The following is a 25462-nucleotide window of genomic DNA, read 5'->3' as shown; positions in this document are numbered from 1 at the left end:
GCTTCAGTACAGGACTGAAGGACATCTCCTCCTCTATTTCAAGCCAACTCCTGAAGCACAGTGACTGACAGCATCCCCACAACCTGGTTGAGGTTGGGGTTTTTTTGGCAAGTGCAGCCAAGCTGAGGACACATCTCCTCTATAACCTCCCAGAGACAAAGCGGGAGGAACAAGGCGTTTCTCAACTTCCTAAAACTGTCACAACAAGAACCATGAGAGAAGAAGTTTGAAAGACAAGCTGAGTGAGCAGCTACGTTTGTTCCGTTTAAATTTCAGCTACTGCCCTTTCTCCTCCTGCATCGTGAACCGAGTGACACAGGCTGGGCTGAACACCACCAGGCAAGCCACTGCTTCGTCCAGCTCACTCCAGCTTCCATACGGCAGCAGAGCATCCCCAGGCCAGCCTTCACATTCTACCTTCACAAATGTTCCAAAAAATGTTAAAATTAAAAAATCCCAATAATTTTTTAACATTGCTCAGCATCTAAGGGTGAAGCACGTACATGGATTTGGGTGCAACCACACAGAGCGCTGCAATATCTTGCTGCCCAAATTAAAAGATTCGGCTCTGAGCCCAGTGCTTACACGTTTTGCACTGGGAACAAGGCAGGCGCTACGGATGTCTCTGCTCATCCATGCCAGCTAGCGAGGCAGAGCTCAGATGAGCCGTCTGCCCGAGATCCTGCCTTCCCCTCATGTTTTTGGGGCCTCCCCAGTCACTGAATCAACCAGCTCACAACACAGCCTGCAATGGCTTCCGGGACTCACGCTATTCAATAACTCCTTTGAGCAAGGACAGCTGACTTGCTTTCTTTGGAGAGACGTGGATGATGGTGGAGCATAAGAAATGGGTATTTATGACATTTGGGAAGAGAAAAAATAAATTTTGGGTTCTCACACACACACCCAAAAAAAAAAAAAGCTTCTGAAATCCAATAGGTACTTCGTAAAAGGGGCAAACAACAGTGCCAGGTATTCCTCAAGCACCCGAGTTCTGGTCTCCTACCGCACTCCCTGCACAATTCTGGCATGGGGCCACACCAAACCATCTGTATCCCTACGGAGTAAATCTCCACCTACCTATTTCCAAGCAGGTTCAAATCTCCAAAGGAGAAAACCCAGTGTAAACAGACCTCAAGAGGACAGACACATGAAACCGAAGAGTCTGCACAAAAAGTAGTACTATCAGAATCAGTAAGAGGATGTGAAAAAGCAAGCAAGTTAATCTTTATTTCCCGGCAGAAGAGCTGGAGCTGAAAACACAGAGATGGGAGGGGAAATGAAGGAACATGATGCAAGGGCCTAAAAAAGAAAAGTCGATCGAATTATTTCAAACATTTGAAAAGCCATGGAGCTAGCCCAACAGCTGGATGCAAATCCGGCCACTCTTAGTACAAGCCCCCCGATAAAACAAAGGCAGCAGCTCAGCTTGTCATTTTCTGACTCATCTCCTGCCTTTGGTACTCACCAGGGAAACAGAAAAGCTTTCTCCAATATCAGTCCAAATAGGAAGAGGACTATTGACCCAGCTTTAGCAGCTGCAGGCATTTTTTTTTTATCACCACATAAGTCAAATATACACATTTAACACACTGGATTCTTCTGCTCAGGAGGTGTGCTCCCATAGGTACTTTTGTCAGTTCAGCTAAGCCAGTATTAACATGCATGCAATTGGATTTTATGTTTTTGGAGTAGGAAAGGCTTAAGGGACTAAAACAGGGATTGTCGTCCCTTCCCTTGTCTGATGGAGCTGTCCCTGGTATAGTTGAGGGGGTCAAGACCCCTCCCAACTTGGCCACATGGACCCCCCTCCAGCCATCCCACTGCTGCTTCCCACCTCCACGCTCTAACCATGCTCCCAATAATTCAGTAACTGATTGGAGAGTCCTGGGCTGATGGTTATGCCTTACAAAATCTCTCTTTACTCAAAGCTAATCAAACCTGAGTCTGAGCATCGGCATTTTAAGTCCGGAAGCACAGCCCTATCTGTCTGAGCACCACACAGGCCTGTGGAAATCGCCACAAATATGCAGCGCTCAGACATCAAAGACAGGAAAAGAAGAGCAGTAAAAAGGGCACCCAAGGTCAAAACGTATGCCAGAGCTTTTAAACCCAAGACTTTTATTACAACAAGTCTTCCATAAAGGCTTGCAGAGGAAGATAGCAGATTTACCCCCCCTCCCAACAGAAAGGGAGCTCAGAAAACCTGGGTTTCAGCAGCTGTAACGCAGCGATCGGGTGGATTTTTGCAACAAGCAATGCTGAGGTGCGCCACAGTTTTGGTAGCTTTGGGGGCAGAGGGAATGAGCACAGCATACCTCACTTAGGGCTAGGTGTGCAAAAATCCAGGAAATTTGGTCCAATCCCAAGGTCACCCTCTACCACCAAAGGGAGAGGCAGCAGGGTGGCTACAGGATTTCACATACTGAAGACGCAAAGAAAACAACTTATTTTGGCTTCGTTGGGAAAGTTTTGGCGTTAAAGAAAAAAACAAGTAGGATGGACAATTTGAGTGTTGTCTCACAGACACATTCCATACTTTTTAAGTAAAGCGAAGGCCCCTAGGCCTTCAAATTCATTTCCGCTTTGATCCGCAAGAGCCTAAATTTATTAGCCTTCTAGACACGCGGCAAGGCTCATCTCTTTGTACAGGAAATTGGAAGGAATTCAGACAAGGCTTTATTTAAAGTTCAGACTCCCCCTATTGGGCTATGCTGCCACACAGCGATTTTACCCCAGGCATTCACTTGCACACCTAACCCCCCTGCCCAAAAACCAGAACCAGATCCTTGACAAGAATAACAGAATTAAGACAACACTTGCCAAGGCGTGAGGAGTGTTTGCATTTGTGTGGCCAACCAGTTGTGAAGTTTTCCCTGGCTAAAGTAACCCCTTCTGAGCAATTAATGAAATATTTGCCTTTCTTTTTTTTTCATTCATATCACGAAGGAAGCCTTTCAAACACAAAGCTACATTTGAGATGATGGTGAGCTTCCTCCCCAAGAGCAACAACATGAACCAGACCCATGTTTTACTGAGTGGCTTCAAAGTATTTCAAAATCTGTTTTATCCCATATAATGGGGTGGTGCCAAGAAGTAGGAGACAAGCAGAGAAGCACTGATTGCTATTTCGCATGTGTAGGTATACACTGATTTAGAAAATGCTACAAAAAAAGTCGCAGTAAAGCCTCACTGAAAAATCCACACTCAAAATGATCAAGTATTCTGCAATCAGACAGATCCATGCCTCTCCAGAGAGGTGGCAAAGAAACGCCGACATAGGCAGATTCTCCTGTATTGCTGTATCTATCTGAAGTTGGTTTAATTTATTAAAGACTATGGGACTTAAAGCCTTCAAGTCCTTTAAAAAAACCAACATACACACATGGGTACTTTCTCATCGGGAAAGTTAGGCAATTGCTCTTTCCTAACTGCAAGGCACACGATGGCTGGTAGAGAGTGATGAACAGTCATGTCTGGGGCTACTTTCTTCCAGCTTGAAACAGTGTGCTCAGCATCCATCTATTAAAAAGTTTAAGTCATTCTCCATTAAGGGAAAAAATAACTTGTGCTCTCATGACAAGTATTTCTTCTGCCACTTGCTCAGGCCCCTCCACGAGTCTGAATGCCATTTTTCTCCCTGCTTGTCACGTATTCACTACAGTGTTACACTGTCCTTCAAAAGGCACAGAAATACAGCCTCACTTACTTCTCTGAACCCCACAATTTACACTCCAGTTAGGAAATGCTAGCTAAAGAACAGCCAGCTTTACATCCCATTAAAATTTGGTTTAGAGGACCGAAAAAACCAGCTATTTCTAGAAAAAAGGTGCGCCAAGGTGCTTCAAACCCTGGGACAGTCTTTGTGGTCATCTCTCGATTGCAACGACATTGCTGACACTGTCTCATTTGCACAATCAAATTCATCGCTGTCCTGCTCTCCCAGTTTGTTTCACCCATCAGTACATTCAATTTTGGAGCGCGCACACACACCCCAAATCACTGTCTGCGCTTCACGGTAAGAAACAATTGCTCTACCTCGATCCTTACTCCTGGCAGCATTTACATTTATTTTTGCATGCCTGATACGCACCAGTGCTCTCCATCAGCTGCTTCCTAACATTTTATTTCCAGGAATTAATTCCCATACTGATGTTTCATAACGATTAGAGAGCAGCTACCAGTAGCTTTCAGATTTACTAACACGGAATTGGGAAAAGGAGCTTTCATTTCTCTCGTCTCTACCTACCGGTAAGAGGAAAGCCCCTCGCATACCCACTCACAAACTAAAGTCAGTTTAGGATGATGCTGAACGACTTTACAACTGTTGAACAAAACTCTCCAACTCTATACTGCCACTTAGCAGAAACAGCTGTTTTAATAAGCGCTTACATCTTTAGCTGGCTAATGCAATAACAAAATTAAACAGGACAACATGGAGACTAATCCAACCGGGGCGGGGGAAAGCCATTTAGTATTCCCAAGCACTGAAACAAGCCATTTAGTCTCCGCGTGCACGCAGCCCGCACAGGCGTTAACGTTCCACAACCACGTTCTGCTCTTGGAAGGATTTGCCAGGATCTGTTTACACAATCCACTTTTCCCTGCTAAAGGCATGAAAGAAAATACTCTGTGGAGAATGTAAGAGGCAACACGTTCTCTCCCCAGCTTTCTGCAACTTTTCCTGCGAACTGAGCAAACAAAATGAATTCAGAAATATCAGTGCTGCTCCTGAAATGTATTAACAATGAGAGTGAGGGCTGCTGAAAGAGAAAGGGGGGACTGAAAGTATTAACAAAAGCCCACAGCACACTGGCTGTGGCTAAAGCTAGAGCCTGAAAGACTTCTTTGTCTTTCTGGTCAATGCAAGCCTATTCAACAGCCCGATATATAGCAGAAAGAAAGTGAGGGTGGGAGGAAGAAGAGTCTTGTCTCTTTAGGGGACGTCTCCTCAGCTGCCAAGCTGCGAGGCAGAGAGAGAGGGGACTCTCGCATGAACACAGAGCTGCTTTCCAAGCGGCCCGTAACCCAGGCATTGTCTATTAACAAACGCCAACTGAAAGGACATGCTCTGCTCGCGCCCAACCTTACTCGACCAAGGGACACACATTCCAGGCACTGGACATCTAGTTCCCAAAAAGCCTCCAAGTGCAACATAAATAATAAGCTATAGAAAATAAACCCCCTATTTCTGAAAGTCTGCTGGCTTTTCTGCGATCCCTTCCTCCCAACAATGAGCTATTGTTCCACTCCTGGTACTGAGGAAATGTTTGTGTTCCTTCTCCAGGTCCTCTGCATTTAGAGACCTGCTCCTCATTTCAAGATAATTACCCAACATGCTACAAAGCACACAAGCCTTTCACAGTTCAAGAGAAAATAAATTTAATATTGATTTAACCAAACAAACCCAACGCCCCTTTCCTCATTTTCTTAGCATTACTGTAAAAACTCAGCAGAGCTCAACATCTAACCAAGGTTGAAGGAGGAGACTCCCAGTTGATACTGGTGTGTTATTTAACATGGACACACATGACCACCAGCCTGACATGCAGGGTGATGACAGCGAGTGCTGCCTTGAAGAGACTGACGCTTGCTGGGGCATATTTCTTCTCCCGCATGTTGCAATAGGGAGACACACAAGCTCCTCACCCCGGCCACACAGCCACAAGCACCAGGAGTGCGTACTCACGTGTCTGCAAGGCTAGACCCTCCACATGGTTTAAGACGCTGCCATCACATACTTTCTTGTGAACTGCACGTCCCAAGGAACATAAATACTCTGCTGTAAAAACCAAGAGCAGTGAACGCACTACATCTAGGCATGCTCCTCATCTCTCCTACACCAGGTGCTCGGTGCTCGCTGCGTGCTGGAGCCTGTGGCCAAGGAGCAAAGTGTGAACCCTCCCTGCTTCTGAAGCCCTGACCGCTGCAGGAGCCAAGATTTTGATGCTGGTAAGACCACTGCAAAAAGGTTTCTGCAGCAAGCCTCGCACATAACCATACGAAGCAAACACTTAAGTGAGAAAAAACAATAAAGTGCGTATTTCCACCCCTTTAACATTTATTCGTCCAACCGTAGCATGCAAAGGGGACAGCACAGAAATCACCAAATGAACCTACTATAGAAGAAGGAGCTCTCGCATGCTTCGCTCGCAGGATGCACACAGCCTCGCTCAAAGGAAACCTGAGCGGGCGGGCTCCATTTTCCTCCAGCAGCCTTACTTGAGATAGCCACATGAAAGGCAAAGTTGGTCAAATCCTGTCTTTTTGCACCACCACACAAGCTAACCCATACTGCTGCATTTAAACACTTCACTTTCGTGGACTCCACATCTATTTTTGGAGTTGACCAAGGGGCAACAATTCTTTATAGAAAGAAGCAAACTAATTTATTTGCCTTAAAAACAAAGGCTTCTTAATTGCAATCAGACCAATAACTTCTGCAAGAACAGCTTGTAAAGATAAAAACCTCCCCCCCTCTGTGTCGTAGCTTAACTAAAAGGGAGTAAAACTCCACCGCAATCACAGTTTTAATTAAATTTGACTGATAGCCCATTACATAAGTATGCACAGAGCCACAGTTCACACAGGATGCTATTTCCTTTCAGGTTTTTCAATACAGAAAGGACTCCTGTTCTTAACCATTAAGATAAAAATCTTCTTGTAAGTCCTGATTTGTTGCTTCATTGGAAAATGGTGGAAGGTCTCATTAAAAATAGCCAGCTGTGCAAAAAAGTTACTGTTCTTCAGGCATCCCGCACGCCTCTGGAAGGAGAATCCACTGGAAGGGACCAAGCATGCAGCCTGCTGCACCCGGAGCCGAACATACACCTCGCAGCACAAAGAGGCATTTGAAACACACACACACGCTCCCGCCGCTCTTCTCTCCTCGACTGCAGGAACATTTTTTGCCTCCTTTGTTTCTTTGCAGGTGGGGAACGGTGACGTCAAGCAGGCAGCTCATAAAGCGGGGAAGAGGAACTTAAAACACAAACCCCCTTGCACCATGAACAGCAAAGTGTCTGCAGCCGCCGCAGAAGTGGGATTTCATAGCATGCTCTTGTACCACATACCACATCTTCCCCCCAGCCTTTTTTTTTTTTTTTTAATGCCAGGGTGCTACATGCTCTTGGGTCCAGCTGTCCAGTTACTGACATACCCTCAAAGGCAAGAAAGAACAAAAAAGCAGAAAGAGCAACAAAAGATAGTTACGCAGCATAAATTCAGGTAATTCTTTGTGCGCCTAAAACTCTAGCGAAGGCAGCAGCTGCTGCAGCATGCAAGGTTCAAACCAAAGTCTAAAGAAACATGGAAATAGAGAAGAAAAAGAAACACAGTCCGTAACACATCTATTTCTGATTGGCAATCACATGGGCTTCCATTTGCAACTCTGGCATTAGAAACAGAGATGGTGTATAAATAGGAAACTCTCTTTCACCTTCCCAACTATAAGTTAGAGACTGCTGCGCTGATGATTAAGAACAGAACATAGCAGGGCAAGTTTTATTTATTTATATTCCTGAACGCAGCATGCATCCAGCAGCAACTTAAAAACTATTTACTCCAGAGCTTTAATGTCACCACCATAGATAGGAGAACATCAATAATGTCATGTACATGAAAGCACGCTCTGTTTTCAGGTAAATCAAGATGTAAATATTTGTTCTACTTAATTCTGCTTTGTACAATCCAGATAACGCACATTTTGAGATGCAATTATGAAATGCCAGCATTTAGAAACCAAACAATCTGTAATAAGTTACTCAATACAACAAATAAGGAAAAAAAACAAAAGCAGCTATATTCACATACGCTATTACATGGTACCTGAGAGCTATGCAATGCTTCTTATACCTGAATATTCATGTGGAAAAAAATTAAAACCTAAGAAAACCCAGACAAAGAACCTCGTTAAGTTTATTAAGGCCAGTAAAAGAGCTCCAAGTGTAGCCGCCACAGACCAGGTAGATTTAAATCCCAACTGGGGGCTCTTTGCTGCTTTCAGTACAAATGCTGCAGCCTCGCCACCCCAGCATATAAATAGGCTTTAACAGACAAGCAACACGACCAAACCATACGTCAACCAAACGAGCCTCTTCAAAGTACTGCCGGTAAAGGTTTCCTGGTTTTATGCTTCTTGCTTTTACCAAGCTATAAACTGCAAAGAATATGACATACATTTTCAGGATAGAGATTGTTCTCAGTTCACTGATTTCACTTCAATCACGTTTCGCCACTGCCTGAGGTGGCTCTGAGATTGGGATGATCTTAAAATACTGTTCTGTCCCCTGGCATCATGCAAAGTGACCACAGGAACCTTTCCTTTCCCATGGACAGGGAAATGAGAGCTGCCCTCTGATTCTACCTGCTTCTGAAGCTCACAACATGCAGCATTTGAGGCCTCTCGGGTGAGTGGTCGGTCTCTCAGGGGCAACTTCACACTAGCGACTGCTCTTACACTGTGGTTACGCTGATGTAACAGCCCCAAAACCAAAACCTACAAGCAGACATCCTGGACACGGCAAAGACAAGCCCTGCCAGGGAATAATGCACAAAAAAGTCACAATTGCAGCTCACGGTTAAACAATTCCTTGCTTGAAGGTACCATGAGATGAACTTCATGCAGGCTTTGGCCTTTTCCACCCACAGTGACACCAAAGGTTTCTACAGGGAAGGTGATATTCTTACCAGACACAACCAAAAGGACAAGATTGTGGAGCACTTGCCAGGCATATACAGGTGATTTTTACATTTGGGGCAATCACCTTTCAGTCCCTGGGAAGACTATTTTGTTGTGATTTCCCTGTTCTTAAGAGGAATTTAGCAAACCAAGTGCTGACTGTCTCTGCAGCCAGGGCATGTCAACTAAGCAAGGAAGCTCCTTTCAAACAATGCAGGTTCGTCATCCCATGCAGGGAACCCCACTTTCCTCCACTCACCCCTCTGCAACCAAGCTTCTCTTGAACAGCAGTGAACAGCAAACAGCCTTGTCTGTTTCCACAAACCTCTCCTGGTCCACAGCTACCTCTCTGGCTTTAATCCAGATAAAACTTACTGTTTTCCTGAGCTGAAGATAGAAAGCTACCACAAAGAAACAGTTTTGTTCTCACCTTGAGGCAACAGAAATAACACAGCCAAACATCAACTACAAGACACAATCCCTTGCAAGACAGCAAAGGATGGCTTTCTCGCGCTCGGCAGTGAGACTAAGGTCTCAATTTTCACAAATACTGTTCCCCTTAAGGCACTCAGCTGAAGCTGGCATGTGTAAAGAGCTCAGGACCTCACGCTACGAAACCAGTGGCAAAGAGAGCAGTGGTATGCTGATGCTCAGTGAGCTCTTGCAAGAATTTGGCCAGCAAGCTTCCCGTGCTTTGAGGACAGCAGCAAGTCTCAGGACTTGCAACACCCTGCACCATTAGACCTTCAAGCATGAAAGACTTTCCAACACCACAGTATCTAAAGCACCTGCTTAGGTACACCTCATCCCCATCCTGGAGGTATTTCATACCTGTGCCTTTTTCCTGCAAGACTTCCAAAAGCTAAAAGGTGATGAACTGTTCAGTGACTCACCAAAGGTTTCTTGAATTCAAAAGGAGCTGAAGTCCTGCCATCTATACCACCACAACGTTTCTACTTACATAATATTTGAGCTGTATTTCAGTCAGCAACCCTCGGCACTGCACTGGAATTCCTTCGCTCTGAATTGCCGAGTTTTGGCACAACGTGTTTAATATGGGATGTGTTAATGGGATGAAGCAGCAAGCACAAAACTGGAGGAGATCCACTCTGTCAAACGACATTTTGATCAGTCTGCCTTCAAAGCAATGGTATAGACAACTTGGGGAGTGGCACATCCTGATCCTGATCTAAAAATAACTGGATTACAGGAGTGACAGTCAATTCTAACTCCATTATTCAAATCTTGATTAAATCTAACGTCAAGTATATTTCTTAATCAACCCGCCTCAAGTGACTACTTGAAGGCTAATCTCTCAAAGCCTTTTTTCAGAGTAGAGAAGATTCTTCTACAGCCTTAACACACCAAGGAGCAGGTAGAACATGAAAATTATTATCCACAAAGCTTGTTCTTTCCAAAAATATTTGGCAAAGCAGTTGGTTTTTTCTGTCTGTTTCATATAAACACGATGTAAAGTGAAATTAAAACAAAGTCTCAAAATGCCCCTTCAGCATCTAAAAACGAACCAAGCTCAGAGGGAAGAAAGCATCTCGAACAAGGCATCTCAGCATGGTGCAGCAAGAAAAAAGTCCTTTGGATACTGTTAACTGCATTTGTTTTTGCGATTAACTACAACAAAAGGAAAAAAAAAATCCATGGCCTGAAAGAGAGAGATATCTTAACACTGCTTTCTTCAACAAAGTTCTTCTAGACCAGCCTCTGGCTACCACGCATTTGGTAAGTGTTAAAAAACATATTTACGTAAGGAACAGTTCAGCAGGGAAATGGTATGCTAGCTCCCAAGACCCCCTCCAAGCACACACATTAGAGGCAGCCCTGCACACTGCAAACCTCCCTCTGGAGAGGATGAATGCAAAGATGGTGCCAAAAAACTGCTCCAGCTGCTGCTCGCTGAAGACATTTCTGCCCCAGCTGATAACCACCACGGTCAGAGCTCACCACCCCCACCCCACAGTTTTGTCATTTTAAAAACCATCTGATTCCTCCCTAACCTGCTTCAGTAAAGCGATCCTTATTTAAAACATTTATAAAGATGGAAGCAAACTGAAGGGTTAGGAGAAGAGATGGGCTGGGAAAAATTCCTGGGTCACTTTATCAAGCCAGAACACTGAGCAAACTAATTGCAGCCACCACCAGGGAAGAAGGAAGATGCTCATCCCAGATAGGCAGAAGTTCAGAAGCCAGCAAACGTGGAGAAGTCTTTCTTCAGAGTGAAGAAAGTACATCAATCAAGAATGTAAGGTGGAAGGAAGAGGGGGGGAAGCAGGAATCCTTCATAGGAGACAAGCATCCAAAGAGAAATACCACATCCACAAAAGTCCTCAGCAGCAGCCAAGGAAGAGCCAGGGTGATCCAGGCAAATCTGATGCCAGGCAACGTCAGAGCCGGTGACCATCACCATATTTTCCTTTTATTGCATTTTGAAGGCAAAAAAATAACAGTAGTAGTCTTAAACTGGACAGCAGCTATACAAAACTAAAGACTAACCAAATGTCTTGGTAAATGATATTTTTTTTACAATACAAAAAATATACAAAGCAAGGCTGCAAGCAAGCCAGCTTAGTGGAGATCACAAGGAGCAATCAGGAGGAGACAGCCATGGGAGGAACAAGGGTTTGATCTCCTATGTGGCCAAATGGCACACATCAGCCCACTCCTTTCTGGAGTTACTTTGGCTTTTGGTCTATTCCAAAACAAACAGGTACGGCTCTTCGGCTGTCCTCCACACAGCAGATTGCATCAGATGCCTGCACATCTCTAGTCTGCCAGAAAAAATAGTATTTTTAATAAAATGCTACAGACAAGACAGCAGAGCTAAAGCCATATCCATCCTCTACCTTTCACATTCTGCAATGCAACTGCTGATACAACATTTATTGTTAAATACTCCCGTATTTCAATCATTGAACTGAAAACAATTCATGCCTTAATATCCAAAACACCCAGTACTTCACATAAACCGAATCACACTTCGAAGAAAACAAATACCCCCAAATTTACCATACTTCTGTCCCCTGATTAGCAGCTGAAACAGCAGTTTCTGGCCTGATACCAGCTCGCAGAAAGGCTCTGACCTGCTTAGCCACCGTTCCCGTGCTGCTTTGAGGTAACCTGATAAACACGCTCCAAGGTCTGGGTTGTGAAGTGTGGAGCCGCTGTCAGTGCGCCGGGGGAGGACAGCTTACACCGGGTAACACACTGAGCTGGCAGAGGAATTCCTCTATGTCCCAAAGCCTCGCCAGCAAAGATTGGCATTGTTTGCTTTGTGCGTTGGGTTTTTTTTTTTCCCTTCAGAACAGTTACTTAACACGCACACAGTTATTTCTACACTGAGTTTATCCAGCAAACACATAACTGGTTAAGAACAGTAAAGTCCAAACAGACAAAGCAGAGAGCTCCAGATGACATAACTGAGAAGACACACAGAGGAAGGCAGACCAGGATGAAACCTATCTGATTGCGAGAAAGGTTACCAAGCTTTTATTCAGCTTTTTTTCAGCTTACAGCCTGGAACAAGCTTCCAAACTTTCCAAGGTATTACAGGCTACCTCCCCTCATACTAAATTCACAAAATAAAACCTTAACATGTCCAGCTTCCCTTTAACACCAGCAATTATCTGCATCTGGGAGCATGTTGTTACATGACCGGAAAAAAAGTTCCCCATGCAGACACAAGTACTACAGGGCTCATCCATGGCAATTTTCACCAGAGAGTTTGAATTTCTGTAACGTACTAAAGAACAGCTTGCTTATTTTTATCTTTCTATGCATGCTATTAACATAGAACTCCCCCAGCCCACTTACCTCAAACTTTGTACCCTAAAATCACAAATAAGCTACTACAGCTCACAAGGCTACAACCCACGCACACCTCTTCTCTACAGGGACGGCCGCTGCTTGCATCCTTGGGGGTTTGAGACCCTACAGCTGTAACCATTTATTACCAAGCCAAGCTTTCTATCTGTATGATAAGCATGCATATCAAACAGCCTAGTAGTTTACTGTCTCATTCACTCAGCTACGATTCCTACCGTGTCTCTAATACTTCATGCTGCGACTGCATGGGAAAATGTAATGCTTTGCTGGTCAATCCGTCAGGAAGCATTGTGGTGACAGCAGCGTTGTCACCCAGACTAATGGTCCTTCCATCAGCTGAGCAACAAATTCTCGAAGTATGCTTCTTGAAAGCGTTAATGCTCGTTTCGACTCCTGATTTTGTAACGCTTCACTATTTCCCCCCCATAATCTTTATTTCAGTGGTTTATCAAAATGAAATGAAATCGTTGAGTACTCTCTTGCCACATGCAGAGCTTATGACTTCTCCCAAGTTAAAATCCCATGTCATACAAAATGAAACCCTGAGAAAGGCAGCATCTAGAGAAGACAGTGCAATGCATCTTACACTGCTGCACAAAAAACAGTTCATAGAGGAATACAGGTTGGACAGGAGCTCTGGGTCTCCTTGGTCCAATCCTCCACGTGTTCAGTTTTTCCCCATAAGGGCTCTCAGTTGCATACTTTACACACACTTCTACAGGGTGCTTCAAGAAAAAGAGTAATAGCAACAATATATTTATCCCAGCTGAGTCTGAAGATGAGCAGTGAATTAGTCTCAGAGCATTTCGCATTTAAAGAAATGCTGGGTTTACTGTCATTAGCTCTGCCTGTTGAATTTGGGCCACGCAGAGGTAAAACAGAGGGAAGGCTGCATCTGCTGCACGTGGCCATCGCGGAAGATTTCCCAGCATGTGTCTCCTTATCGTACAAAGTGGCCTCTGAAGTAACGCCACACAGCTGAACTGCAGGTGGAAGTCAGTGAAGATGTACACCTGATGTGCCATTCCAGATGGGAAGGAAATGGGAATTTCTGGACCCGTCCCTGCCTTCTGGTTGCTCGGGACTATTCGCACCAACAGGACACCCTGAACACTGCAGCAGGCAGGACCGCTCCTTTCCAATTAGCAGAAAATCCCATTTTGCTGATTTCAGACTGCACAGAAATCACAATGTTGCTGTATTTGTAGCAGGTTTTCAAAGATTATGAACCTCCACACCTAAAAAAATTACCAAATCACTTGGCTTTCATCACTACCACAGCAATGAGTGACATCCTCTGTTACAACCAGAATAAGGATGCACCGAGGACCACATTGGTTATCAATGCTGGTTTAGCAGCCTGTTCTCAAATTAATCTTAATTAAGACAAACACTAAGGTACGGGGAGGGGAGGAAGAGAAGACTAAGAAAACTATCTGCTTCAGTTGAAAGCACTGAATATAGTCTTAAATGCTGATGTTTTGCTAGGCCTCAGAACAGGAATGGACCAAATCAAACATTTTAAGTTATCCCTAGTGCAGAGCATCTCTGGTATTATTTGGGGCTGCAGTGCAAGCCTCCTGCAGATAGGAAATTATACGGTTCATCAAATTGTCTGGTCAAAACACACTTCTGCTTTTTCCTTTGCAATTCAGAGACACTTCTGACCCACCTGAAGCAAGCATGGATGCTACAGATCTTTTACGTCCCCCATTCCTAAGCAAAAACACCATCTTAAGTGCAACATAATAAAAACGAGGATAGAGCTACACCACAAGAAAAAGCAATCAAAGCCTGATAAGCGAACTCTCCTCCTCTGAGAAAGGATTTTCAGCCTTCCCCTCCCAGACATGGAAGTTAGCCGACTTCTCCAAGATCTTCCAAACCCTGAGTGACCTTTCAGCATTTTAGCTCAACCAGCGAGACCTCAAACTCCCTGATGGAAACCAAGAGTTATCCCGGCTTTCAACACTTCCTGGCTTGGCTGCACTCTTCCCCCAGCAAACCCCTTTCAAACAGCAAGACAGAGCTGCGCTGCCAGTGGAGAAACAGCTCTCCACTCCTCTTCAGTTCCCTCCTGCTCCCTTGTTTTATTGCTGCACTCCAGTTTCTTTCTACACGCCCTTCACAGGTTGATTAATACTCAAACGATCAGATGTCTAGTAATTCAGGCTTTTACACCGCTCCACACCGTAACTCTCATTAAGGCACACACATTTCACTAGAAAGCTTTTTGCTGACTGTTCCCACTCCTGACATCCAGGCCATTCAGTAAGACATTCTGGACAGAGGTCCCAGCTATAAAATTCACATGTTCTTCAGCTGCCAGAATGGGAATTTGGTGACAGTACAATTCATTCATTTACTTAATGATCTTAATGTCAGCCTGAGTGGATAAAGTGTGCTTTGGCTTCAGCAAGCAGCGATGGGGACCATGCCAAGTGCTGCCAACAATTGTTTCGGTGAATGCCTGCGATACCAGGTACTGCTGCCACAGACAGCACAACAAAATGTTAAGTTTTCGGGGGGGGGGGGGGGGAGGGGGGGGAAATGGGAATAATTTCAAGTTAAACCTGGTGCACAACCTCAGAACTAAATATTTAAACATGAAATAGTTTATTTGTGCAGATGACCCTTTTTTTTTTTTAATTAAAAAAGCGTTCTGGAAATGTAATCAACACAATTAAGCTGAACAGCTTAAGCTCATTGAAAATTACACTTTGTGATATTTGCATATCAACAAAAATTAGATCTTTCTTTCTTTTGAAGAGACAGACACAAAAGCACTTTGAAATCACTTTAAAACACAACGCTGAAGGAAAACATAATACCCAAGTTGGACAGGTTGACAGCTGAATTATTTGCATTTTGCAAATCTAGAATACAAAATGCAAAGCCCAGAAAAGTAAAGTATTTGAAGAGTGACTGTCCAGTAACTAGTATTTATATCTGCATAAGCACTGGTAAGAAGGGGTGACACAAACTGAAGCTAGCCTTTTAAGATATAGCCAGTTGAACTCAGAAGATGTCTCACCAGCTGAATAGTACATCCACAAGAACCTTCAACACCAACTTCATCATGCTAAAGTTGGCCATGAATCACCAGCTGCTGAAATCCCTTTCCCAGCATCCTCCAGAGCTTGGGATGTGCCATGAACTACGCATTAAAAGTCACGACAAGCATGCTAAAGCAACGCTTTGGGGTGGAAGTCAAGAATTTAAATAAGCAGTATAGGTTATCTACCCTCAGTTGTAGTACCCTGCCGAGTTCCCTTTCAAATATAATACGGATACTGAGATCAGCTGCATGCTGCAAAACAAAGCATCCAGCTTTAAGCCTGAAAAAAATATAGTATTTTAAAGCCTACATAACCCCAAACAAGAACTCCAGAGTTCCAGAAAGTTTTCAGACCAGATTTTGTTCTGAATTTCACATCAGACTTGATGGTTCTCTAACAGATATCGCGGTCGCCCAAGAACAGAACAGCTAGGCCTCGCCACTTAGTGGCAAAGCACATTTTAATTTTTTTTTTTTTTTTTTTTTTTTTTTACAGACATACCTTTTCTTCAGCATGGTAGGAGCCTTTCAAAGACAGTGGCTGACTTAAAAACCAGAACTGTAAGTAGTATCACTAAAAAAACATCTTTCCCTTTGATGCTTATAAGAAGAGTCTCCTGCTTTGTCTGAAAAGATTGAAGACTTCTGTCATGTTTGCTTTGTGGCAAAAGAATAAGATGAGAAAAATGCCAGTTTCAAGGCACAGTAACTTCTACAACTTTTTAATAACACAGAAAAAGAGGGAAATCTCTTTTTCAGACTACCATTAGTGCAGCCATAGCATTAGTTTAAACAGATTTTCAGACGCCACCAGCAACGCAGACATTTAAATCAGTCTACTCTTAGTAATTCAGTAACTCACACACAGTCACTCTCACATGTAAATCAAACTGAAACACAAACAAATACACAATCGTCATCTGGCAACCCAAAAGAGAAAATCTGTGCAATGTTTATTAGTTTCCACCTCCCAAAAGCTTTCCAAACTTGGGAAAATCTGTATTTAAGATCTTTAACTGCATTAACTCTTCCTTGCTCTGTGTTTTCACAACCTCAAGAACAAACTCAAAAATCAGCAGCAAGATTACTTTTCCTACCACCCTGAGGACGTACCACATGAAGCCCACTCCACAGAGTTATTCCTGTGCAGATACTCTTACTCTGAAGCATGAGTCTCATTCCTGCTGAGCTCAACCACTTGGAAAGGAGCAGCTGCTCCGTGCATCTCGACAAGTCCTAACCCATTTCAACACTTTACCGACAGTTTTGCAGAATGCTATTGGTATCAGTCAAGGACTGGATTTTTCCTTTCAAGACACACATTTCAGAAGCCACTTCGCTTATTTTCAGGCACGTTAAAAGCTCTAGAAATATTTTAACCCTCAGACAGATAAAGGATACACAAAGGTGTTACAACCAACAACAGAAACACATTATTTTTGATAACGGAACCAATTTAAACCTGATACAATCTCGGTGTGTGGAAATTTGTCCTTTTCTCTCCACCTCGGACAACTACATGGCAAACAAAGGTAAAAACAATTCTTAAGGTACAATCAGAATACAGAGCGCGTAATTTTCCTTTCAGGAAAGAAAAAAAAAAATGCTGTCCCATTAACCTAGTTACATGCCCAGCAGCAATTTGACTCAAGTCCCATCAGCAACAGCGTGCCATCACCTACTACAGAAAGAGAGCACACATTCTGGGACATCTTCCAAACATATATAATAAAACATAAGAGTAACATGCACTAGAAAATTTCACTAGCCTAAAAGCTTATTTTGCTCTCCTCCTTTTGATCCTTTGCTTTTTTAAGAACACATTCTATTTTCTTCTTCCAGCTGTTCCACATCATCATTTCCTATTTGGGAGACAAAATGAAGTCAACAGTTTGGAAAGCAAAGCTGTACATAGGAGAAGTTCTTGAAATTACCACCAAGTGTGAAACACAGCACTATGAGAAGTCACAACAACGATGTTCCCTCCAAAAAAACCAAAAAATTCTAGATTAGTTCCCTCAGACCATGGGGCACACAAATCCTCCACGCACATCTTCACGCCCCATAACAAACGCCAGTTTTCTCTTCCCCATTAATTCCAGAAAAGCCTTTGCAATTGCTAGCAGACATATTCAAGTCACAGAAAGTTTCCTACTAAAGAAATCCCTGTAAAACAGTGATACTACCCATCTATAATTCCCCAGAGTAAAAATTCCAGCAACTCTAATCATATTAGCGGATTTACGCACAACTAAACTTGACAGTTGACTAGCCCTGAAATTGCTGGATTAGGGAAAAAAAGAAAATATAGGTTACCTGTGACTTCTAAAGAGAGATCTTCGCTGCTTACTCTTACTACAAAACAAAAACAGAGCAAATGCACCAGCTCAGCAGACCCCAACATTTGCTAATGACATGAAAAAGCCTTTCAGCCCTAAGATGATGGACAAAACACACACGCACAGATGAAAACCCCTCTGTGTCCCGACATCTAAAAGGGAAGTCATTTGTTCTAAGTCTCCTATTAGTCTCTCACCGACTTTTCCCCATAGATAAAATCACAAACTGTGTTCCAAAACCAGTACTGCGCATTAAATACATATAAATTTAAATGGTTTCTCCTGCTGACTTCTGCCAAAGAACATACACAATCATGTCCTCAGATATGAAGGGAAAAATAAGTTACGTGAAATCACATTTTTGGAAGAGCGGTTTTCTCCAAGACATTTCACCACAAAAATCTTACAAAGCTGGTAAAGTGACATATCTGTGCTATAACATGATTAGCTTTTGTCATTAAATAAATTAAAGTTATTTCTGCTTGGAAGAACGCGAAGATGTGCCAAGGCTGGGGAACATCAACAGGGGAGATGGCAGAGAGGTCTAAAAGCACTTAATTTTTGGCAATATGCTCACAAACCCGTGCCCGATCCTCCCCTGCAGAAGAGTCACTACCATGGAGCGGCTGGGAAAGCCTCCGCGTTTTCAAAGCTTCTCTCATGCTGCATACCCTCCCGAGATGTATGATCTCCACTGCTTCAGACACTCCTAAACAGAAACGCTTCTCAGGCAACACCGCGGCCCCTTCTTTTCCCTTCATCCAGCTGAGGTTTCAGAAAGCTCACTCCTGAACTCAAAAAAAACAGAGAGCAAAGGAACATCTCTGATCTCAGCCCAGTTCCTCCCCTCCTTCCCATCTCTTGCCACTCCTTCTCTTTCATGACCATAACCCTCCAAACACAGTTCCTTGTGAGTAGCCACCACTGGCATCTGGAAGAGGACTTCCAACCGTGCTCTTGTTTTAGCTACAGTTCAATGTCAAAGCTGCCCAGAAACCAAAGCTGATCTGCGCAGGGAGGCAGAGCACTTGACTCAAAAGCCACCAACGCAGCTCTTCGAGCTGTCTTTTATGCCCAAGCAGCTTTCTAATCCCTGGGTACTCATCTTCAAAGTCATCAACAGATAAACCCCCAAGAGTACGGAGCATCACATACTCTGGAAAAAAGTGACTCGTAATGGAAGTAAGCAGGGAGGGAAGACAGAGTTGGTTCCAAACTCCCAGAGGGTATCAAAGCAACCCAGAGACACTGATCTTTCAGCACGCAACAAAGATGTTCTCCTCGGAAAAATTCTTGAGAACTTGCCCCTTCAGCTCAACTCTGTTCACTAAAGGAAGACAAAAAGCCCTCCCCACCCAAACCCTCCTCAACAGTCTTGATTTAACTAGAAGATTACCAACGCAGGCCTACTCCAACTCAGCCTGCACCCAAACACCAGGTAAGTGCCGCCAGAAACTCACCCCCATTTCACACACAGTCTCTTAAATTCCTGAAAGCAATCCTGTATTTCTTGCCATTCTCCTGGGCTTTTGGGAAGCTGCTCGCATCCAGAAGATGCCACCCAACAGAGCAGGAACCAGCACACCGCTTTCTGAAAGGAACTACAGCAGTTAGCTAAAGCAACTCAGGAAAAACTAAAACAGATACTCAATGACTGAGGCAACGTTAGCAAAATCCAAGTTTCCATGCACAGCAAAGATGTACTTCACAGCGAAATCCCCCCAAAGGCTGACTATTCCTCTCCGCTTCTCAGAAATGGATTTAAAAGTGGGAGAAGAAAAGAAAGATTTTAAATGACCATCTGTTGAAACCCACCCTGAACCTGCCACACGATTGCTCCGCTGCAATAACCTGAAATTCAAACCCCCGTGCCCAGAGATACCCAATCCCCCCCTGAAACAGCTACAGTGATACATTAAGGTCAAGTCTGCTGGTGCCTGCACAGAGACCAACAACGATCAGGAAGCTGAACTCCCTCCAAATGCAAGGAAGTTTGGAAAAGAAAACAAAAACCTACTGACACCAGCCCAGAGCCCAAGATGGCTCTAATCTCGCTCCAAGGTACGGTGTTAAATTAACCCTGAAGAGTCAGCAGACACGCAACATTACCCAAGTTCAACATTAATCAATCTGTTTGTCCTTTATAGTGCAGTGTTTGCCCATGTCTGGGCTGGGGCTGTGAAGAAACCAGTGACCTAATTATATTGATCCACAAAATTTATTCACAGCATGGGGACTTTTTAAAGAGCAGCTTAATACAACACACACAAAAAAATACTTTACCCTTAAGTGGCTAAAGAGTAAAGAAACACAGTGTAGTTTAACACGCATCAGAAGTACCATCAAGTTAAAAACACAAAGGTCTACAGTAAGTGTGCAGCCCAGAGGGTACCTTCATTATTTTACATTTTTATGGAAGAAGTCTCACTACAGAACAATTGACTTCATCTGGAACTTCTTCCTCAGAGCAGTCTGAAAGCCAAAGCAAAGCTGGGCAGATTAGGATTTATGTTTGATAATATCCCTCTGTGTGTCATTTCATAGTTACACCCTCCCTCACCTATCCCCCCCAAATAACGGTCAGAATCAAACAGAGGATTTATCCATACTGACAACTTTTGAGCACAATTTCTGCCTGAAATTAGGTTTGATTGTATATTCACCACCACCAGAGCCGCAAAGTTATCCCAATTTACTTTTACACAGAAAATTTAACTTCTTGAAGCCACTATATTAAGGAAATTTCTCAAAGCTCTGTCCTGTCGTAACAAGCAGCTCCAACAACTTCCTATCCAGCACATAACAGAGTGAAACTCCCATCAAAACATTTCTGTTCTTCACATCCATCACTCTCCAGCTTCGCTTTCCATCAATAAGTTTTTTTTTAAATCCCTTCTTCCCCTGTGTTTTTCTTTTCCCTTGCTAACACCTTTCTACAAACGCACATGCTCTTTTTCCTGCACAGCACACACTCACCCAGTTCTTCTTTTTTTTCCAATTATACAGATAACCATTTAATTTCACGATGCATTAAGTACCAAAACCACATTTATTTCCAAAGACACAAAGTTCACCATGCGGAAACTGTTCTAGTTTAGAAAGCTCAAGTCAGAGCCTCAGTCTACCTATTAACATATAATAATCCTTCACATCAACAAATAAAACCCTTGCACTGCTGTGAGGAGGAGACCTCACAGCGCTCTGCTCACTCTGAGTTGCCAGAAGAAACCTGCAACTATACTTCATCTCCTGTGGGGTAATGCTGTCTCAATAGTGGTATCAAAAGAGACAAAAAAAAGAAAAAAAAAAAAAAAAAAAAGAAACCAAACAGAGCTAAAAATAAGGCTGAACTCAGATGACCCTCTGCACTCCAGTAAATCACAGATGAACTATGCTCCCCAAGCCTCACTTCTGCAGCAGCACTCAGAAAAGGTAACAGCTTTTGTTTACTACCTGGAAGCAAACCCAAGTTCGGCAGAGGACAAAACCAGCCAGGACACCTGAACACCAAAGGTTCACCCAAAAGGTATCAACAACAGAGTACCTGTACATATTATGAGCACAGATTAGTAGTTTAGAAGTTAAGGAGCGGTATCAGTCAAACACAGTGTGTTTTCAAAACAGGGGTGGCTATAAACAACAATAAAGACTGTATCATATATACCTCCCCACCTTTATACCACCATCAACTTGTCATATCTACCTAATGCTTCCCTGTTCCTCCATACTTCTTGCTCTGGGAGTCCAGTTGGGTCCCAGTGATGGGATATACTGTCACACTATCTCTGGCTCCTTTAGAGTCTCACCCATTCCTTCCCAAGCCTTTTTTTGTCTTTAGGCTGTACTCAGAGGTAAGCCAAAGCTTCGTCTCCCGCATGTGCAAGGCATTTTGTGACAACACTCACCAAAAGCAAGGGCATCCTCCTGTCTCAGCTACAACAGCACAGCCACTCTTGCAAACCACCACCAAGATCGCCCTCAACAACACTGGAGAAGTATTTGTGTCCCTCCACAGTGCTTTCAATGATTACTTGAAAATAGAAGTGCTTCGGAAAGCCCCGCACGCTCCTGATCCCAAAGCCAGCAAACTTCAGCCCTTCAACTGTCAAGGCACCCCGAATGTCACATTCCCCATTAAAAAAAGACCCTTTTCCAGCTAAACCAGCACCTTGCTGGAAAGATCAGCTGAGCACGGACTCCGTAGGTGCACAATGGCCAGCATTCCCACCGTAACACTTGGCACATCACTCAAAACTGAGCAAATTTCCCCTGAGCAGCAACAGTTTTACTTACCACCACCCCGCTGACTTTCTAATGACAGCACCTTCACACTCTTTTTTCTAAAGCACACGCTGGCATTACAGAATAGCACAACCTAGCCAAAAACACCCAGCGGAGAGTATGTCCCTCCACAGCACTTCCCAAAGTCTTCAGAGGTTTTTCTATTGACCCAAACAAATCTGTAACGTCAACAGTCTCATGATTTAAGCAACGTTATTTGTTGTCATGGCAAGAATGATTCTTGCCAGAAGCTCAAGAAAACAATGGACTTAAACTGATTATAACAGAGCTCGGTTTTCCCACCTCAAAACCGAAAGTGAGAGCAAGAAAATGCTTCTACACAGGGAACACATTTCTTGAAGAGCACAGGCATCCTCACACAGCTCAAAACAGCCCTCAGCAAAAAACCACCCCACACTTCCACGTTAAAACCTAAGTCGCTGCCACCGAGAAATAGCAACACACACTCCCTGCACAGCACAGCCACACCATTCCTGGATCACACAGCCTGGCGATATTGCACTTCAGTATGTTTTTCACTTCACGCTCCCCCTAAAAACTTCGAGGATGGGGAGGGGGGCAGTGAGAAGAGCCAGTTTGCCGGGGGGATGCTGTCGGACGCTGGAGACAAAACCCCATGAGGGCAGGCAGGCTGGCCACCCCACTATCCTGCTGATCCCTGCAGTATTTACCTCCTGACTCGGGGCCTAGTCGCAGCAGAGAACCGAAGACCTTTAAAAAACATTCGCAGCAACCGCCGGCCTCTCTTTGTGGCCGGGGCCGCTTCGGCGGTGGGATTTTCTGGAGCGGGAGCCTTCTCCAGCCCATCACGCGTGGCCTGGCAGAGAAACCTGTTCGGCGCGACATTCCACCCGAGATTTATTTCCACCAGCCAAGTAAGGGGGTGGGGGATATATAAATAAATAAATAAAATAAATAAATCACATGAAAATCGGCCCCAGCTGGGAAAAAAAAAAAAAAAAAACACACAAAAAACAACAAACCAAACAACCCTGGGTTTCATTTCGCCTGGAAAAAACAACCAAACCAAAGGACTTACCTGGGCAGGACCGGAGGCAAAACTGAGGAGCGATTTATAATTCAAAGTTTACCCTTGGGGGTCACCGTGGCACGGGGGGGGGAAGGGGGCCCGGGGACCCTCTGCCTTCCCGGGGGAAAGGGGTGAACCCCCAAAGCAGCCCGCTGGGGGGAGGGGGCGAGGCACCCCCTTTCCCCACACCACCCCAGCAGGTGCAGCCCCCCCGTGCACCGGGAGGGGGGGGACGGACCCACACAGACCCCCCCACCCAGCCCCCAACCCACAAAAAGGCGCGGGGGCCCCAACCGCCACCCCCCGCGGGGCGCCCCCTCCCCACCCCCCCGGGCCAGCGGGGTCCCCGCGGCCCCTCGCCCCCCCGGGCCCCGCTCGCTGTGGGAAGGGGCTGTCGCCCCCCCCCGGGGCAAAGGATACTGCTGGGGCGGCTGGGGCGGCAAGGCCCTGATGTTGGGGTGAGGCGCCGGCGCCGCCGCCGGGTGAGGGGGAGCCGGGGGGGGAGGCGGCCCCGCCGCCGCTGCCGCCGCCGCCCCGCTCCCGGGGCCGGTCCCCGCCGCCGCCGCCGCGCCGGGTTTCAAAGCCGCCTTCTGCGGTAAACTCATCGCCAAGCGGAGCCACCACCCCCCGGCGGGGAGCGGGGCCGGGGCCGGGGGGGAGCCGGGGAGCGGGCCGGGGGCCGGTGCGGCGGCCGGGGCAGCGCGGCGGGCCGGCACCGGCGCCGGTCTCCGTGACAACGCGCCTCCCGGAGGGCTCGGCGCGGGGAGGGGACGGGAGAGGGGCCGGCGGGGAGGGGAGGGGGGGAGGCGGCTCAGGCCGCGCTGCTCATGAGCTGCCGGCAGCAGGGGGTCTCGGTCCCCCTCCCCGGGGGCAGCGGAGCCCTTCGCGGTGGCGGCTCTCGGGCGATGCCGGCGGATTTTCCTCACTGAAGTAGCGGAGCATCAAACATGGCGCTGCGGCCGCCTCCAGCAGTCCGGCAGGACGGACGCTCGGGCGCCTTCGGGCCGCTCCGGAGCCGCTCGGCCCACCGGCGCTCGGCAATCTTCGGCTCTTTCCGGAGCCGCTCGCCGGCGAGCGGCGCTCGGGAAACCTCGGCTTCTTCCGGAGACCTTCGCGGGCGCACGCGTCCTCCTCCCCGCGTTCCCCCCTCCCTCCACCGCTCAGCCCGGCACCTCCCGTGACCCTCGCGCTCGGGAAACTTCGTCTCTTTCCGGAGACCGAGGGCGTGAGGGAGTTCGGGAAGCTTCGGATAGGCTCGGAGGAGGGATTCCCGCCCAGGCGGGAGGCGCTTGGGCCTTTTCGGAGACTCTCGGGAGCAGCGAGGCCGCGGCTTCGGGTGTCTTCGGCTTGGCCCGGAGAGACTTCGGCAACGCTCGGCTGTGAGAGAGGCCCTCGGCTGCGAAGCGGAGCCTGGCCGCCGCAGCGCCCACCCCACTGCGGGCCCGGGAGCAGGGGGGCTTCCCCCCAAAAAAAGCCACCTCTCCCCCAGCCACATCCCAGGCTCCTGGGGCGGCTAGCAGGGGCCGCGCCGCAGCCCCTCACGAGGGGGGCTGAGGGCTGGCGGCCCTGGGGGTGACAGGGCAGCTGTGAGGGAGGCCCAGAGCCCGTGAGGGAGCCCACCTCTGGCATGGGGCCTGGCGTCGGGAGGGCCCTCAGGGCCTTGTAGGGGCAGGCATCCACCTCACACCCAACCCACGCCTTCACCGCACCGAGGGTTGCCATGCCGCTGCCATCTTCAGCGTTTTGCAGCTGGGCTGCTGCACCCTCCCCACGACCACCACCGCCGGGCTGGGCTCAGCAGGAGCAAAAGCGGTTTGTACCATCTCGGGCAGATAAAAAGGACCTCAGAGCAGATTTAAGCAGCCGCTGGATTGTCCTGACTTGTCCTGCTCCACCGCTGGCTCCCGAGGGCTCATTCCAGCCGGCTGGCACCTACCGATGTTCCTGCTGCGCCGCACGTCCCAGTGTACTCCCAGTGCCTTCACTGGGCTGGCCGGTGTTGCTGCCCCATGTCACCCAGCCTGGGGTACACAAGCTGCTTTAGGAAAGTTTTCCATAGTTTATTCCCATCCCATCTGCTGCATCTTCTGGGCAGGTGCAAGTTTAGGAGGAAGATAAAACTTCAATGCAATCACAAACGCTTAAATAGTGAAAAGCTGCTTTTATTAAACCATTCTCTTGGTGGTATGTTCAGGCACTTGGTGAGTAACTAACTG

At 46.2% G+C, this 25462-nt stretch overlaps 1 protein-coding gene across 2 annotated transcripts in view; it reads right to left on the bottom strand.

The window, feature by feature from the left end:
- EIF4G3 (eukaryotic translation initiation factor 4 gamma 3) overlaps positions 1–24510 on the bottom strand; it is a 147387-nt gene extending 122877 nt beyond the window's left edge. For both annotated transcript variants that reach the window (XM_080378792.1, XM_080378793.1), the window contains exon 1: positions 23667–24510. In XM_080378792.1, coding sequence (XP_080234918.1) covers positions 23667–23851 — 185 coding nt within the window. In that variant the 5' untranslated portion in view covers positions 23852–24510. The remainder of the gene's footprint in view (positions 1–23666) is intronic.
- Between the last annotated feature and the right edge of the window lie 952 nt (positions 24511–25462).

Source organism: Falco punctatus (genome assembly GCF_963210335.1).
Source record: "Falco punctatus genome assembly, chromosome: 3".
Taxonomy (NCBI): Eukaryota; Metazoa; Chordata; class Aves; order Falconiformes; family Falconidae; genus Falco; species Falco punctatus.
This window is presented reverse-complemented; position numbering and strand designations above follow the sequence as displayed.